The following is an 18,953-nucleotide window of genomic DNA, read 5'->3' as shown; positions in this document are numbered from 1 at the left end:
TCAATATACTTTGTGGAAAACCTAACAAAACAAAAAGAACAAGGATACTTAGTATTTACTTATTTATAGTTTTGGTGTTTATTTATTTATAGTTTTCCCTGTCTAGTTTAGATTTTCAGTGAAATCTCATGCAATTTGCTTGCAACTCCCCTTTTGCTATACAACTTACTTTAAAAGTTGGAGGACCGAACAAAGTGTTTCAGGACTGTAAACCCCACATTCACCATCGTTGTACAAGTTTCTCCCAGATATCGGTGCAGTGATCAGTGCCTTCGTTTGGACTCCTTGGTATGCCATGAAAAAGTAACAGGCAGAGGGATGGGGGTGGCATCTAACAAAAGAATGAATCTCATGAGTTCTCCAAGAATAGCCACCAATCCCAGTACTGACCTCTAAGCTGATAGTGGGGTGAACATTTTGGAGAAAAGGACTCTAAATCTTAGGCAGAGCACTGCTTACGAAATTCAAGCTGCAACTAACTACAAAGCTTTCTTGCACAAGGATACTCCTGTGCACAAAGATGAAGGAGAGTGAGGAGGAAGAGGAGGAAGGAGGAGGAGGTAGTGGAAAAGGAAGAGAGAGAAAAGGAGGAAGATAAGAAGCAAATAGGTCCAGGTGAGAAAGAGGAAGCCTGTGGACTGCCATAGGATCCATGAGGTCCTTGGCCTGTATCTACGGCTCTTTGCTTATAATCCACACAATGGAGAAACAAAAGACAAAAGACACGGGGAACACATGCAGAAACTCTCCAGCGAAAGATTAATAAGCACCCATTGAGTAGATATATTTGCATTCATTTATATTAGAAGTCTACCCAAAGACATAAACCCTTATTGAGTGTTGGCATTGAAATGTGCTGAAGCATGCCCTGACTTAGAGGTCCAGTAGTGTCAACTAACTAATCCACTGAATTCTGGAGAACAGTCTTTTAACTGATTTACAGAAACAATACATGTAAGTTAGTTAGTGTGAACACTAAATGGTTTGAAAATCAATTAAAGCTCAAAGGTTTTACGGTCCTGTAGAACAGTAGTTTGTTTCAAAGAGTTCAATACATCAGGTAATACACTGTATTGTATTTACTTAGTGTGTAAGATATCACAATTGAAGCTCCATGGGCTGCTCTTTCCTTCCGACCTATGCCTTAGGGTTACATAGTCGATTCAAGAGCTTACGGGGAACAGTTTGTATGAGAGAAACACTGTGGGAGAATAATGTGATGAAACTGGAAGAGGCTAACTGAAGCTCTGGGTATGAAACTTGGTATAGACAAACCTATGCCTGGTTCCTTGAGCTTTCTTAAAGAAGCTATGGCAGGGGTTGCTGTATTCTGTTTTAAGCTTGCTTGTAAGAGTTTGTAACTTTGAACCATTCTTTAGCTTAAAAATCTGGCGGGTGAGCTAATGGGTAAATGGCCACTTATACTTCCCCTTCCCTTCACCTTTTGTAGTAGTCCATTTTGCATCACTTTGTATATGGGGAGTGTTACCTGCAGGCTAAGTGTCCACTTAGCTTGCCTATGTAACTTGGTGCTTTGTACATTTTGTTTCTGATTCTTACCCGGTCCTGGAAAACATAGCTTTGTCTGTACTGCTTTTATACAAAAATTTTGTGAATAAAACTGTTTATTCTTTAAAGATAGGTAAAAGAGAAGCAGAATGTGACTTCCTGTGCATGAACTTGTATAAATGCTTATTTTATCAAACGATGTTACAGAGAGAAGAGTTTACAGAACAACTGGGTTTATCATAGTGTGAAGGAGAAGTGAAAAAGACAAACCCATGCACACTGGCACGCACGTGCACACGCAAGCACACACAGTGACAGAAGTCATATATGATGTAGTTTTGTGTGCTGGAGAGAGAGACCCTGATAAACAGATAGATGTGTCTGATCTACAAAGGAGTACTTTGCATGCTAAAGGGGCACAGCCAGTGTTTTTACAGCATTATGTATGTTTTTCAGAGATGAGTACTGACCACTTACAGATAGACAATGGTTTCCATGGTGATGCTGAAAGGACAGGACAGCCAGCCCAGACCTGAGGGCACTGTGTTTTTGCCTGCTCAGAAATGAACTACTGTATCCTAGTCATTAGAATACTCAACCTAAGTGATAATTTACATATGTTCCCCTTGGTGGCTAAAGAACTTTAATATGCATCCAGGCATCCAGTAAAGTCCCTTGACCTTTGCATTGGAATGCCTGCAAGATCCTACTGTCTGGAGTTTAAGAAAAGAATAGAACAATGGGCTGGGAAGAATTAACAGCTGCCTCTGTTCCTGTAACACCTTCTTATCTGTGGGAAAGGGATTGAAATAGTCCTTTATTCCTATCAAACAGGAATGAAAAGAATTTCCTTGCCCAGCTGGATATTTGTAGTGTGTACCCTTCTGATGTTTCCTTTAAAACTCCACCTTCCCCTCTCCCACCTCCCACTTTAGCATGTCAAGCTGTATTGGCTCTAAAGCTGTTTGCTGCCTTTGAGCTGGCAGTACAGATAAATTCATTATGAGTCTAAACCTAGTTTCTTCCATCGATTAAATGCCATAAGAATGCGAGTAGTACGCTGTTAAACAAAAAGTATGTAGTAAGCCCTTCTAAGCATTCTCCTTTCTTACACACTACACATCCTTACACACATTTTGGTCTCCTCCCCCACACCCCCACCAGAAAAAAAAGGGGAGCAGGACCTTTATTACAACCAGAGGGAACTCAGTATCCAAACCAAGTAGGAATCTCAAGCTGTAAATTACAGCAAGGGGAGTGTTGGGATAGGTAGGAGCAGAGCCAGTATCATGAGATTACCTATCACAGGGCTTTGCTGAGGTGCTCCTGCTATGGTGTAGGGTCACCAGTGATATCAGCGGACAGTAAGTAGGTTAGCTGCTGCTAGTGGAACTGGTGCTGCTGCTGCTGCTGCTGCTGCTGCAGGTGCACGTGCTGCTGCTGCTGGTGCTGCTGTTTCTGCTGTAGTGGGTATCCAGTGGGGATGTCCACAGGCTGTAAATAAATGCTTTTCTGGTTCTTGGAGGACTGGTGTGCAGCTCTAGCCCAGTCCTGTCCGTATATGATAGTGTGTAGGTTGTTGTCCCATTGCAACAGGTTGTACAGTTTTGTTGAGGCAACTTCACGCTGCAAAGTATAACTCCTCTGTGGCACTTTAACCCTTCGATGAGTCTGATATTTATAGTTTGGATATTTCTCTCTGTGTAGGGTCTTCAGTCTCTGCGCCTCCTGGAAAAAGGGCCTTTTTTCGGCTTCTGTAAGGCTTTTCCACTGATATCCCAGCTGCTTGCTGATCTCTGAATTCTGCATGCTGGGATTCTGTTGAGCCAACTTGCGCCTCTCTCCACGGGACCACACCATAAATGCATTCATGGGGCGCTTGACATGGCCCTCCATGCTATCTAGACAACTGTCACTGCTCCCAAAGCTCTCCCTTCTCCAGAGATTAATATGTCCTCAGGCTGTAGGGCTGAACACTGAAAGTGAAGATCTGAAATGCTGAATGTAGTGGAAGAATTAGAATTGCAACCAGGAAGTCAGAGATGGGATGAGAGAGACAGAGATAGAGACAGAAACAGAGAGACAGAGACAGACAGAGACAGAAGTCAAGATATAAAGTGTAAGGGGTAAAAGCTAGTATCCAAATTGTGTTTGTAACAAAGATTTTAGTATTTAAAGTGTGTCAGAAAATATTCATCCCTCCTCCCTCAGGACCTTCCACGTCCAGCCCAACTAATCTACTTTGAAGCCACCACACAAACCTACATATTGTCAACCAAAACCCCTATGGATTGTAAATGTAGAGACTGCACTTTTACACTCCTTAAAAACATACAACTTTCTCTTTGGTCATTTCTTCTCAACAAGCATTAAGATACAACAATGAGCATACTAAGCCGTTCTTTTTGCCCTGTAGCATACATGATATTTATGATGGACTAACTGAGAAATAAACAAGCATGTACAAGTGGTAGAGAGGGTCAAAGATAAGTAGGAAAACAATTGTATCCTAGTCCAGTAAGCGAGGTGGCATGAAGAAAAAGAATCAGTCTGTCCAGGGCAATAGCCCACTATAAAGATCTACACCATGGGACAAAGAAAAACCAAAAACAAAAACAGTAGTAATGCTGAGTTTTAGAATTGAAAGCTACAAAACCTAAAACTCAACAAATATCTCAAGGAAGTTTTCTTTCTCTCTTTGTCATATACATGCATCATAAAGCTCGTTTGTACAAATTTCCTATGTAGTAATACTAAAAATATTGTTATTAGGATTATTTCAATACAACCAACAGTTGTTGCTGGCATGTTGCTAAAGTGCATTTGAGACTCAATTATTTGCAGATACACACAGACACACACACACTCCACATGCAGGTAATCACGCACAGACACTCAGACAAATACAACAGAAACACACTACTGTATTGTCTACTCTGAAAAAATGTGTCCTGAGCCTTGGTGGGCTGCAGAGGGACCCCCATCCAGAAGCTAGAGACATTTGCCTCAGGTCACTGCAGAAGACATCTGTCTGGATATCCAGAAGTACTTCTCTCTCCGACAGAGAAGGCTGGAGGGAGAACACATGCAATCCTGGCTGAGCTGCCTGGTATATGAGAGTTCACAGAGCTGCTGACCTATCTGGATTTGACCACATTGTCCAGAAGATAAGCAGTGTGTACAAGGGATGGTAGGGGGACTCTTAGCACAGGCAGAGACATTTCACAGAGTGCCAGACAAACCATCTCTTAGTTCACTGGACGGTAGATGGCCTACCAGAGGAGCCAATGTCGGTAAGTAGAGTAATGTGGGGAGCAGAAGATGCAGACCTCCAGGTCAGGGAAAAGCCATTTGCTAGAGGTCCCTCCTGTGAGGCAATAGGACAGGTATTTCTCAACATCCACAGCCAAGCCTATGTCTCTCCCAGTTTGCTTCAAGGACCTACCACATATGTCTGCTTTGCCCAAGAATGACCTACCACATATGTGTGCTTGGCCCAAGAATGACCTACCACATATGTGTGCTTGGCCCAAGAATGACCTACCACATATGTCTGCTTGGCCCAAGAAGGACCTACCACATATGTCTGCTTGGCCCAAGATGGACCTACCACATATGTCTGCTTGGCCCAAGAAGGACCTACCACATTTGTCTGCTTGGCCCAAGAAGGCACAGAAAGGTTTGTCAGCTCTTGGGCAGGAAGGGTGTTCGGGAAATGCTGAGGCAAAGTCCTTTCAGGCAGAGAGTCTGAATGCCAGCTCAATTCAAGTAAGAGTAAAGGAAACACTGTGAGTAATGCCCAGCCAGCCTTCCTCAATTGTGTGCTGGCATTTCATATTCTGTGTATATTCATGCCGGATAGGTCTTGGCCAGACCTTGAAGAAGTAGACCTTGAAGTAGGAAGGGGTCACATCTTCTTGAGAATCAGCAAGGGAAGATCTGGAGAAGCCCCCATGATCCTCAGACTCATCAATCCCTGCTCTGCAGCTGCTGTGTCAATATAAGTCAAGGTGGAGGGGCACCAGACACCCAGGTGAGGCCTAGCAGTTTTCCTGTGTTGTGGACACAATAACAGGAAAAGCTGATACTTGTGGAGAAAGTCAGTTTGAGGGCACTGATGGGATGGAAGTTGGGGAGTTCCATAACCGTGCTGACAATGAAGCTGCACCTTTCCTAACACTGCGGGGATGGGCTTTCTGGGTTACTCTCAGAAACCCAGACTTTACTCTTGAATCCTGTGTCTGAGTCAGTGTGTCTAGTGAGGTCACATCCCAACATTGAGAACTGCACTGGAGGGTGGCACAGGGAATTCTGTCAAGGCCAACATTCTGTGATTTCCCACATGAGGCAGGAGCAATTAGTGTGTCCTCCAGGACTCTGAAGCAGGAGTTAAAGTGCCCCAAATGCCTTGTCTGGTAGCCTGTTATTGCCTGGTTGCTCTTGATGGAGGCATTGATGATCTGTGTGCTGTCTTCCTAAGAGAGTGCACGTAACCTATTAGGAGGAGGAACTACCTTTCTCTCTGACTTCCTCACTCAGCTCCAGAAAGGACCCCCGTCCATTCTGCCAAGCCACTGCCCTTGGCTTTGGCTCTCCATCCACTGGCAAAGGCATGTTTTGGCATCTTGCCACTTTGTATCCTCAAGTACAGCCCTTCTCTACCCCTATTTCCTCACGTGGATAACACCTCATGACTACCAGTTGCTGAGGGAGTAGTGTCACTGAATGGCATGTCAGTCCCAGTCCTGTCTCATTTCTCCAAGCACACGCTGCCAGCCATCCAGATCATAACATCCAGAGTCCCTTTTCTCCCATCAAGGGCATCAGAGGACTCCCTACCTGAGACTGCCTTCTAACTTTCCTAGCAGAGACCTAAGGTAATGTGTACAGGCTGCACTTGGCCATGGATTCTTTTTGCCTGCTATTTATTCCATGGATAGCCTCTGCCTTTATAATTCTCCTCACGGGACTACCCCAAAACAATATGATAATGGCTTAGAGAACCAGGTCCTTGAGTACTTTTGTTCTTCCAGCCTTCTCCAGGTGCTTTCCAATAATGTTTCTTTGTCAGGGTTAGGAGAGGGGCCCTGTCTATTTCCCCCAAGTTTACCAAGTCAAATGTAGTTATCATTGCTTGTGTCAAACCCATCACACAGGACAAGAGCACTGGGGGTCCTATCATCATCCACAGTCTAGCTTGAAACCTGAGTAGAATGGCCCTACTCCGACCCTGTCTTGTTGACCTGTGTGGTCCTTGGGGTCAGTGACAGGTCTGACATAGAATGTCCCTCAAGGACCAAAACTGTTTCAATTCTTCAGAACAAAGAGGACAAACAAGGGCTGGGGAAGCCAATACAACAACCAAAGGACCTCAAGTGTTTGAGACACTCTATCCTGCATTGACATTCCTGAAGTTGCAGTGACTAAGGCTAGGCGGCCAAGGGAAAAGATCCAGCATTCCACGGAAATCCACACACAGCAAATAGCCAAAATATGTACTAGCCTCTCTTCCAAACCCTTGATTATTCTGGCCTGGAACCCCCTCTATCCTGACATTAGAAGCACCTCTCCTTTTCCTGCCCAACTGCCTTCTTGGTATGGACATCAGCTATAGCTCATCTCAGAATGTACTGAGAAGCACCCTCTGAATGTCTCCTAACACTTCAGGAACAGCACTGCTGGTGTCAGATGCCACTCTCAAATAAATATCTACCTGTTGATGAGCATATCTCTCATTGTTCTTTACACTCAAATGACATATATGTATATAGAAGAAAGTCAACATTATTCACATATGTGCTAACACACACACACAAGAAAAAGAGGTAGAGAGAGTGGTCTATAGATAGATAGATAGATAGATAGATAGATAGATAGATAGATAGATATAGATATAGAGAGACAGACAGAGAAAGACAGACAGAGACAGACTGAGAGAGAGGAACACACAAAGAAAAGCAGGGAGAGAGAGAGGTTGAGAGAGAGGGAAACAAACACACACAAACACATACAAAGAAAAACAGGAAGAGAGAGACAGAGACAGAGAGAGACAGGGAGATGGAGAGAGACAGAGAGTGAGAGGGAGATAGAAAAACACACATTTGGGATGATGTCACAGGTGAGGCAGGTACAGGATAGAAGGAGGTCTGTGTTTGAATGAGAAGGAAGGACAGGCAGGAGAAAAGTTTGAAGGAAGATGAGGAGATTGGAACGGAAAAGAAGAAACAGGAGGGGGAGGGACAGAAGCCGTGACAGAACAATATGACAGGGGATGTTAAGATTCCATGCTGTACCTTTACAGGTTGTTATGGATGTTTTTAAGGGATGGATATGTATTGGGCTTTGTATGTTTAGGTGGGCGATTGTATCTTATTAATTGGGCCAAAGGTTATTGTGTTGTGTGTTCTTTCATGTAGTGATTTTAGTGTAAGAAAGTGTGCACTGGCTGTCTGGCCACCACAGAGTTGGGATGTGTGTTTCTGGCATGGAAACCTGCCTTGGGAACTAAATAGGAAGAAAGATTGCTGATGGCTCACAGAGAGGCCTTCGGTAGTGTGATATGGGTTGGAGCAGAGCAAGTGAGAGGCTTTGCTGACTGACAGTTAAGATATCCAGCAGGTATCTTGGGACACTGTGGAATAGACCTAAAGTGGTGATAAATGACCACCATACTTTTTTATTTTTTATATTTTGACAACAACAACAGACACACACACACACACACACACACACACACACACACACACACACACACACACACCCCAATAGTCACCTACGTAGGCTGTATATCCATCAAATACTTTACCTTCCTTATCATCAACAACTACTCCACATCACATGTCCTGCTTGTAGTCCCAATGTCACCTTCTATCCCATATTTGTAGGTACACACTCAGAACTGTAAGATACAGGGTGCCCTGCCAGGAATGACTCCTAAGGTGCTTCTAGGTATTGCAATGCTTATAGGAACATTCATGTAGGTGTCGAGGCTCCCCACCAGTGCCAAGCTAGCAACGGGATCAGACAAGTATGCTAGCCATTTGGTTATAATCATCATAGGAAGGAATTAGGCAAAAGGACCCACCACAGTCCCAGGAAACCATTCACTCTTGCTGGCGCCTAAGGGTATAGAGACTAGGGCCTGACCAGGAAGGTATATGAAGAAGGTATCCATTTCCATGTCATTGCCACATCTTTGAGATCCTCATAAATTCTGAGTGACACATAGATTCATAAATTCTGTGTCTGTGACAGAATATGAAGGAGGTCATGTTAGACATTCTTGCAGGCCACTGGAGTCAGGAAATTGACATGGCCCTGACTCTGTAGGAAGCTGACTAGACAATTTCTGCTTGGTCCTAGGACTTTGGCTGAAGGACTCTAAGAAACACCTCTCAGCTGACAGGAGCCTCCTAAGGAGCTGTCTCCTAAGAGGCTCTGCCAGAGCTTGACAAATGCAGAGGCAGATGCTTTCAGCCAACCATTGAACTGAGAATGGGATCCCCAATGGAGGAGATAGAGAAAAGACTGAAGGAGCTGAAGGGGTTTACAACCCCATAAGAACAACAACAGTATCAGCCAATAGCCCCCCGAGGGCTCCCAGGGACTAAACCAATGTCCCAGGAGTACATAGGGATGGCTCCAGTTGCATATGTAGCAGAGGATGGCTTTGTTGGCCATCAACAGTAAGAGAGGCCCTTGTTTCAAAGCTTGATGTCCCAGTGTAGGTCAATGTTGGGTGGCAGAGGTGGGACGGAGTGGGGGTGTGGGTGAAGGAGCACCCTCATAGAAGCTGAGGGAGGATGGGATAGCGGATTTCTGGAGAAAAAACTGGCAAAGCGAAAACATTTAGAGTGTAAATAATATAATCCAATAACAAGTATTTATATATAAAAAAAAAACCTCTCATCCCCAGAGTGACTATTTTGTTCGTCAGCATGAATTGATTTCCCCTAATGTTCTAATTTTTTTTAATAGTTCTCCTTTTTGACTTTGTTGAAATTATATCTGATAATTGAGCTAAATCTGCATAATTGAATTATTAAAATATGTGTAATGTCTAACCTACAAAGAAAAATAGACTGTCACTTCACTGAGTTAAGGAAGAAAATATAAACAACAGGAGAAAAGGTTGTTTTATTATGGAAGGTAGGTAGACGGGAAGTAGAAAGTTAGGAAGTTCTTCCTCGTATCCTCCCTTTTTTGTTTTTCTTTTTCTCCTCCTTAACCCAGGTTCTCTCCATCTGCCCTCTTGTCTCTCCTTGCAAAACCACCAAACAATGTATGTGTGTAGAGACATTATATTCTTAAAACCAGCGAAAAGGAAAACTATATTGTATCTTGTGTCTAAGCATGCTCATACATATGAAGAATAAAGGGGGCTTCAGCTCAGAGTCTCTTAATCATTGTTCCAGCACCATAGTTTTAACTGGGTTCCCACAGCTAAATTCTTTTAGATGATGTGAACATAAATGTGATGATGACTCTGATACAAGCCGAACAAAACTAAAAGACTACATGCTATATAAGTCATAAAGACTGGGTTATGCCTTCTACAAGGTTTGCCTGTGTGCTTGCAAGCCTAAAGGTTTTGCAGGGTGTACACAGTTAATATTAATTTGCTTCATTACACTCTGTGTGGAAAGGGATTCAGTCTTCTCTTAATAAGGAGATGTGGCAAAATGTCTTGATAAATTCTGTCTTCAGAACTCTAGTGAGACTGCCTAAAACACAGCTGGATTTGTTAACTGTTCTTATTCCTTCCAAAGGGAGGAGACAGGCAAGATCACTGGGCTTTCAACTGTGTATCTTGTCAATCCTCCCACCTGGTTGTATGAGATTAGGCTCTAGTTATATGAGACCGCAAGGTTTTCTGGGTATACAGGCTAAAAACTCGAAATAGGGAGGATCCCTTCAAAGAAGATATACTGAAGAAAGGCCTCAAATATTGCCTAACATTTCCCCTTGAAAATTTTCTTATAACAAATGATGTCTCTGCCTACTATTTTATAATTCATGGTAGTTAAGATGTTGTATTCAATGTCGTATATACATTAAAATCACATAAATCTCTCTCTCTCTCTCTCTCTCTCTCTCTCTCTCTCACACACACACACACACACACATACACACACACACACACACACACACACACACACACACACACATACATTGAAGAGTATTTTCAAATGCATAAAAATAATTATGGGTGTCTACCGCTCTGTCTACTGCCTGCACCTTCTTAGTTCTTGTTAACCTAGCACCTACGACAAAAACTTAATACTTAAATATCCATATAAGGTAATCTTCTCTTGTACAATATGCCAGCATACATTCCCATAATTATCATAGTCAACACATGTTGACAAGATATGACTGAAAGATGTATGTCTAATCCCTTATATCTTTGTTAACTTTGTTAAGCTTTATCTATTTAGAGTCCCTGAGTCACATAAAAAGTCTTGGTGGTTTGTAGAAGGATTCATAGAAAGAAATGGGGTTCCTACTCTCTCTCTATACTGTAACCGATAGTCCAAAGTTTATTTTCATTGTAAAAGAGCTTCAATTCAAAATGATAATTTCTAAGACTCATTAAGATAAAATTATAAAAATCTAGTGTCCTGAACATTAGTTATTGTAAGCTCTTAAAGACATTTAAGCCATACAAATTAATGGTCAGTCTCCTTATAAACGATCACGTTCTTTCATGTACTCAGAACTGTGATTGTAGTCAAGCTAATGCAGATCTATTTCTTTTACCGAGACTAGCTTGGCAGGATGGACAAACTACATCTCCCATCTGTATATGTTGTCAAAGTTAAGTCCGAATCAAGTATCTCGAAGCAAGTAAACTTACTCTCTTTAATGTAAAATAATATTCAAAATTGGAATACTAGAAGCAAAAACAAAACTATTTTTATGAAAAAATAAATGCTTGGGTAAAATAGGTTTCATTTATAATACACTTGCATAGCAGGATTTCCGTAGGCCTATAAGTAGGTCCATTGTATGGAAGACAAGAGTAAGCCCCAGGCTAGCTTTGTTGCAGGAGAAATATGCATAGGAAAATAGGATGTCAAAAGGCTGATGGTGCTGTCTTTGTCTGTTCAGGCCTGACCAGCTCTGACTGTTGTAGACCTGGCCAGCTCCTGCCTCATGGAGGATCTTCCAGTCTCACAAGCTTCCTTTATTTCCCAAAGAACAGAGAGTGAAAAATCAACTACTCTGGCCTCACTGTCTCCTACACTGACATGTGAGGATGCTATAAACAGTGGAACCTGGAAAGTAAGCCTATCACTGGACTGGTATGGGACCTGCGTGCTAGTTCAATTGACCATGCCCTCTGCTATGCCTTTCAAGTCTTCATTTTAACAGGAGCTAATTTCATGGTCCACACACTAACCACAAATGATCCATGACTAAAGGGGGCTGCCAAGTTCTCTGCCATCAAACTCATAGTTTAGGGCAATGATTCTGTGTACTGAAGTGGTGCCTTTGGAAACTTAGCTAGACAATTTTGTAAACATAACTCAGAATGGGGTTCTATTTGTCTTGTAAATTGCCGATTAGATGCCGAATTCCATGGAGTTTTTTTAAAAAAAAGCTTCCAGGTGGTCTTTCTTTATCTGGGAGTCCTGATGTAGCACACTGCTATTACAGTTGTTTTTTCCTACAAAACTCTGGTACATCCTCCAGCCAGTTGTACAATGGCATTTGAGGTTACTAAACAAAAGTTATTTTGGACTGTCTCTTAATGTTCCCTACAAAGATGTACAGTTATTACCTCCTGACTTTTGTCCTGGATCTTTGCCATCTGTTGAGTTTTATCGTGACCCCTTGGATGGACCCTGTCACCGTTGTCTCCTGCTATTCTTCTTGTTGGACCTGACAACCTAGGACCTGAAAGAATGTGATTGACTATGCTGTAATAGTGTACCCACCCTTACTTTAGTTTCGGTGTACTTGTATACATGAAGGTACTTTTGTACACGGATGTGACAAAGAAAGCAATGACCCAAGGACAGTTGTTTGAACTGAGAAAAGCATGTAAATAAACACCAGTAAGAACATACAAAATATTAACAAGAGCAGCAATTTCCCAGATCTCGGTCTGGACAGACCAAAGTTAAACACAACTGCCTGGCATGTACTGTAGATTATATCTGGGAAAGCATGAAAGCAAAGCAGAAGGCCAAGTCTAGATTCAAGTACACCGACCAGATTGGAACCTATAGCTGTGGACTGACATCCAACAAGAATAAAACATGCCTTATGAATTGAATGAAAATGTTTGTCACAGGAGGCACAAAATCACATCCAACAACAATCTAGGGGACAAAGTGGACATGAGGGGGAAAAATAAGGTCCTCTGCCCTTTTCCGGTATCATCTCTCACAGTCCCCAAGGCATTGCTCACATTGGACCATTCTTTCAATGTTTCAGCAGACACTATTTTAGTGTGCAACAGCTGCTGCCCTTTCTACACAGTCCCTTTTGCCAGCTCAAAAAGGAATCTGCATGCTAAACTCCTAAAGGCAATTCTGGCAACCTCTGACGCCTGGATCCACCTCTTCACTCTTTTGGCCACACTGAGCACTGTTTTCAGGTCTCAGAGCTAAAACAGGTGAACTATATCCTTTTAATGTCTCTGCTTCACCAGTTCTCAAAAACCTTAGAGAAGTTTCTAGCCCTTCAGAACCATGGCTGCTGCAATATCTACCCCAAGACTAGATCTGACTACTGCTAAAGAGAGGATCGGTGCCCTCTTCATCCAACAATGCTGCTCATGCACCAACAAACCCTAACTGGTTTGAAAGGTGGTTGAAACACACAAGGACAGACAAAATACAACCACAAGCCTCCTTTTATGCATGGGCCATGAGTTCTCTCTCAGTCTGTCTCTTTCCCTGGATCACTCCTTTCCTCATTATCATCTGCATTTTCACACTTTTACACGGTCTTCACCCTACTGAAATTCACCTCATACCCAAAGAAACCCTCCATGTAAGCAGCTCCCAGTGGATCTCACCAGCACGAGGCATTAAGAGGCACCCACGAACGAGCAATTGAGCTCCAAGCGGTACAAGACAGCCAAAGAAAGACCTGACTTTGGTACAGCAAAGTATAGTCACCCTACTGAACCAAATAGATTGCCTGGCTGCAGTGTTCCTCCCAAAATGCAATGCATTAGATGTAATGATTGCCGAAAAGGAAGGTGTCTCTGCCTTGCTAGAGGAAGAAGGATGCTGGCTTTCTGTGACCGATCTGGCCAAGTACCAGAGAAAGCTAAGCCATCACTGAACAGAATTAAAAACAGAAAAGGGGCAGACAGCATTTACCTGACTGCCAAGTGATGGTTTTGCTTCCTAGTCAGGTACTAACATTATGATTTGTGCTAACTTCACTCTTTGTTTCCGGTCTTTCTGCTGTCTCACCGAGTTTCTCCAATGTAGACTACAAGCTTGCACTGCTCAGAGGGTCACAGAGTCCTTTATGGTCCAAACCTCACAGTCCCTGCCTATCCTACCTGGAAGGGTCTCAGCATGCTCCTTCCACCATTCAGAACATACCCATCTCCTTGACTCCTCTAGATGGATGATGTCCCATCCCCACTTGCCACCCGGCCTTCCCACTCACATGAAACTATGGCCCCTCTCCCATCTTCTTTTTACCCTTCCAGAATTGGGCTATGTTGGATAATGATAATAGCCTCAGGTCATGAGGAATCAAGTCAAGATGTAAGGGTCAACAACCCTCAGTCAAAAAGAGTGACTTAGGTCCATCCTGCCTGGTCATTTCTGTCCACCTGCAGAAACAATATGTCTGGGCCTCAAAAGCAAACTACACAGATTCCACTCAAATCACACACACACACACACACACACACACACACACACACACACACACACACACACACACAGAGTACACACAAGCTGGAAGTTCCTGGTAGCTACCCAAGTATGTGTTTATGTATAAAAATATTTTCCTTCACGCCACTAAGTGCACTCAACGTTCATCCCAGGAAAAGGTTGATGCCACTCACTATTGCAACAAAACAGTCTCAGCCTGTTGAGATGGAGTCATTCTGCCTCTCTGCCTTACTTTTCTTACACTCAGGATGGTACAACAAGCACCCTTAAATGTATCTCTGAGTCCCATCTGTCCAGTTCTTCTCCCCATTAAGCCATCAAAATACAAAAGTACACAGGGTAACAATGTTGTGCTCTCTCCCATGTGCACTTAATCTCTGTTGGGAATAAAACAGTAACAAATTCAGAGACTGATGAAAGAAAAAGTCATTCTCAGCACCGAGTTCTGCAGAAAGGGAATGTGTACACACTGTCATGGAGACCAGGGGCAAAAACGTCTCTGGAACATTGGTTTAGGGGCAAGAGAGTGGGTTTTACAGTCCTCCCATGGGGAGAAATGTCTGCCCCCTCTCTCTGTCTGTATGATGGAACCAAACTTCACATCTCATTGGCCAAGTACACATGCCTCATCCAATAAACAATCTTGGGCTAGAGGTTGCTTCCCCCTTTCCTGATATTCCCCTGTAAAATGTGTAACAGAGTGCTGAGTCCAACATGTACCAGACACCAGCTAAGAGAGAGAAGAGGAGGCCTAGCATCTCCTGTAAACCCAGTGAGGCCTATGAGCACCAGTGAGGCAAGTTCTCACTATGCACTGTAGGCTGGCCTCAGACTCACTGTGTGACTCATACTGGCCACAATCAGTATGAGTTTTAGGCGATTGTGGGGTCAATGTTAGGAAAGAAGCTGTGTTTCCTGTGCAGAGATTGGAATGTGACAGGTCCAGACGCTACTTACCTTACCTTGGGCTACATCTAATTTACTGAAAGAACCATTCCTTGCCTCTCTGTGTACCCATACCTCCAGGAGTCTTCAGGGAGCCAGTGAATTAAAACTTGATAACTACTATTTGGCCTGAACAGAAGGGAAAACTAGGTTTGGATTCCAAGTGTGACACTGAAGCAATAGATGACCATGGGCCTGCACGTTAACCCAAGAGGTACTTAAACTTGGACACCAACTATGTACTCTGTGCAAGCTCTTCACTTTATAAAAAGAATATAAAACCATGTGATTTCACACTACTTATCAAGGGCCTGTTTGTTTGAATTGGAGGCAGGGTCTTGCTATGAATTCCAGGCTAGTCTTAGCCTTCCTCCCCTCCTCTGCCTCACAAGGGCGTGATAAACATTGGTGTGGATGCCAGTTCTGTGGTGAAAGTGTAGTGAGGTGCTCAAAATCCATAACTAACTTTTGTTATATGGTTATGCAGCACACATTTGCTTTTCTAAAATCATCCATTTGTCCCCTGTCACAATGGCAGGGGGTCAGCCTGTCTAAACAAAGGATATCAGATGACCCTTGACATTCAAAAGAAAAAATCATTTTTGGGCTCAGCCACAGCAGTTGAAAAACCTGGAGAATAGCTCTTTGCGTCCGTTGGTTTGGTGTTTTATAGCTTGTTTGCTTTTTGACTTTGTGTGTTTTGCTTCTCTATGCAAGTCCATGATATACTTTGGGGACTGTTGTCACCTGCTGCCAGTGTTATAATCACAAACCTAAGTTCATTTACTCCTTGTCAGCTAGAAAGGGCAAACAGCCAGGGCAGTTGTTGGAGAAAGAAAAAGTTTTATTTAGAAGACTACTAAGAAGGCAGAGAGGCAGACAGTATCACAACAAAGACTGTGTTCTTTTAGAGTAGCAGGACTTTTTAAAAACCTTTAGTCAAGTGCTTAATTGCCTGGCTGTGCATGGTTGGGGCATATGTCTTAGGTGCCAGCATAAGCCAGCAGAGAGTGTTGGGTCCCCTGGAGCTGGAATTCCTACAGGCATTTGTATGCCAAACTCCTGTGTCAGAACACGTATCACTCTTTTCTTTTCTTCTTTTTTTTTTGGTTCTTTTTTTTCGGAGCTGGGGACCAAACCCAGGGCCTTGAGCTTCCTAGGTAAGCGCTCTACCACTGAGCTAAATCCCCAGCCCCCAAGAATCACTCTTAACCACAAAGCCATCTCTCAAGTCTCTTAACCCATTAGGTGGCTTTTGTCAGACTCACCAGTTGCAGCAAAGCCAGTGGAAAACTTCTAGACTGCACTCTGCCTTCCAAGGATCAGAGATCCATTGTGGAATGGTAGGGGTGGAAAAGACAGAATATGAGAGCCAGAGGATGTGGATGGCTACAGGTCAATGGTATTCCTTCTCATACAGCAGGGCAGCTGCACATATGAACTCACAGAGGTTCTGAAGTCATGCAGAAGACTATTGCAATAGTTACAAGTACACATGTGACATCTGAAGCCACACTAAATTCCAGTGTCTTTCTTATCCTTGTATTGTCATGAAGTACCCCATGAACAAGGTACCTCAAGAAGCTAAGATTGATTCACTGGGAGCTCACAGTACCAGAGGGCTGGCGTCCTTGACTATGATGGAGATAGGCTGGCAGGCAGGCACACAGAATTGTGCTCAGAGCATTTAGCAACCGTCCAGAGCCAAGTGCAGCTGGCCGTCTCTGACTATTGTCAGGGTCCAGCCTCAATTCTGAATGACAGTTCTCAACTGGAAGCAGGGGAAAAACTATAAAAGACTACTTTGGAGTACAAACTGACAGGCAATTTTTCAATGCTTAAAGTTTCTTTAATTTCTTCTTCTTCATTGTCTTCATCATCTTCCTCCTCCTCCCTCCCTCCTCTTCCTCTTCTTCCTTTCATTCTCCTTCTCCTCCTCCATCTCTCTCTCCCTCTGTCTCTCTCTCCCTCTCTGTCTCTGTCTGTCTGTCTCTCTCTCTCTCTCATACACACACACACAAACACACACACCTGCAGCTTGAGGCTGCACACTCTGCACTTTCTTGTGTGCTCTTCTTTTCTCCTCTGTACTTTTCTTTTCTCAAACTCACACACACATACACAGATGTCTTAATTCCTCTTTCACTCTCACACACACTCGTCATACACACCTCACACATATCTCACACATATCACATGCACTTTCCTTTCACTCACACACACATTCTTCATACACACCTCACATTCTCTCTTCATTCACTCTTCATACTCTCTCTTCACTCACGCTTAGCTTCACATGCTCCTCTCGTTCTCTCTCGCCTCTTTCTTGCCCCACTATTTTAATGTTACTCCAAAAGCAGGTTTAAAGAAAAGACATTGCACAATCATTGCCAAATCAAATTCAAAAGAATAACCACATTGCACAAAGAATTAAGAATTACAGTTGTGGGGGCTGGGGATTTAGCTCAGTGGTAGAGTGCTTACCTAGGAAGCGCAAGGCCCTGGGTTAGGTCCCCAGCTCCGAAAAAAAAAAGAACCAAAAAAAAAAAAAAAAAAAAAAAGAATTACAGTTGTTACCCAAAGTTTCAAGCTTTCCCTATTCTCAGGCCTGTGACCAAAATAATAACAATTGCAAACTTATCATTAGTTAAACTTTAACTTTCGACTTACTATACTTCAGAGCTCAGAGCTCAGAGCTCAGCTTGTTGCATTTTCCTGGGAAGCTCTAATGATAAATGACAGACAAAACTGCCAGGCAGTAGTCAGAAAGAATCAAGTTAACCCTTAACTCAATAGTTCTGCTAGCTTTCTCCTCCTTTATTTTGCACTCAAACACTCTCCTAAGAATTCCACTATTTTGACTTAGTTTTACTAGTATGTAATTTTACGTATTCTATACTTCCTTATCTAGGATCCACTGTTAAATGTTATATAAAACGTTTTTCGTTACTTCAATAAATTTTTCCTTTCTTGGAGTCCCAATGTTGGTGCTAATTCATTTTCTAATAAATCCTTTAAAGTTTCTTTGCAAGTCAAGCATTAATCTGAACTATTATTGTGCAGTTACTACATTGATTCCAAGATGAGCACACACAGCATGCACCTGGGCCATTAGGACTGTGCTGTGCTGTGCCCTTATCTCTCAATTTCCAATTGTTTAAGATTCATTGCATCAGGGAACATCTAGTTACACAAAATTCACCAGAGCAGAAGGAGAAAGAAGTAGGAAGGTCAGATGTAATGGAATAATTATGCACACCAAGGTCAACTGCAAAACAGCCACGCACAAATGAAAGCTACACAGCTGTTGTGCTTGAGCTAGCCAAAGCCTTATGAGGTCGTCCAGGACCAAGAAAACAAAGTAGATGGACCCATAAGAGGAATGTAGCTCTTAAGACTCTAAGAAGAGCCTTACTGGAGATGGCAGCATTGGCCCTCCTAGAGAGTCACAAACCATTTCACCTGTATGTGGATCAGAGAGAGGGGACAGCAAAGGGGGTGCTCACCCAAACTTTGGGATCATAGAAAAGACCTGAGTCTGATTTATCTAAGAAGCTGGACCCGGTGGGCCAAAAATGGCCAGCCTGCTTCTGGACCACAGCTGCCACTGTCCTTCTAGTCAAAGATGCT

The 18,953-nt window shown here is 43.0% G+C and overlaps 1 protein-coding gene across 1 annotated transcript; it reads right to left on the bottom strand.

Moving 5' to 3' along the window:
• Positions 1-2,892: 2,892 nt before the first annotated feature.
• Positions 2,893-3,405, bottom strand: Sry (sex determining region Y). The gene has a single exon (NM_001416740.1). It carries the CDS (start codon positions 3,403-3,405, stop codon positions 2,893-2,895), a length of 513 nt encoding a protein of 170 aa, NP_001403669.1.
• Between the last annotated feature and the right edge of the window lie 15,548 nt (positions 3,406-18,953).

This window comes from Rattus norvegicus, chromosome Y (assembly GCF_021556685.1).
Source record: "Rattus norvegicus strain SHRSP/BbbUtx chromosome Y, alternate assembly SHRSP_T2T, whole genome shotgun sequence".
Classification (NCBI taxonomy): Eukaryota; Metazoa; Chordata; class Mammalia; order Rodentia; family Muridae; genus Rattus; species Rattus norvegicus.
Note: the sequence above shows the minus strand (reverse complement) of the source record. Positions and strands in the feature narration are given on the sequence as shown.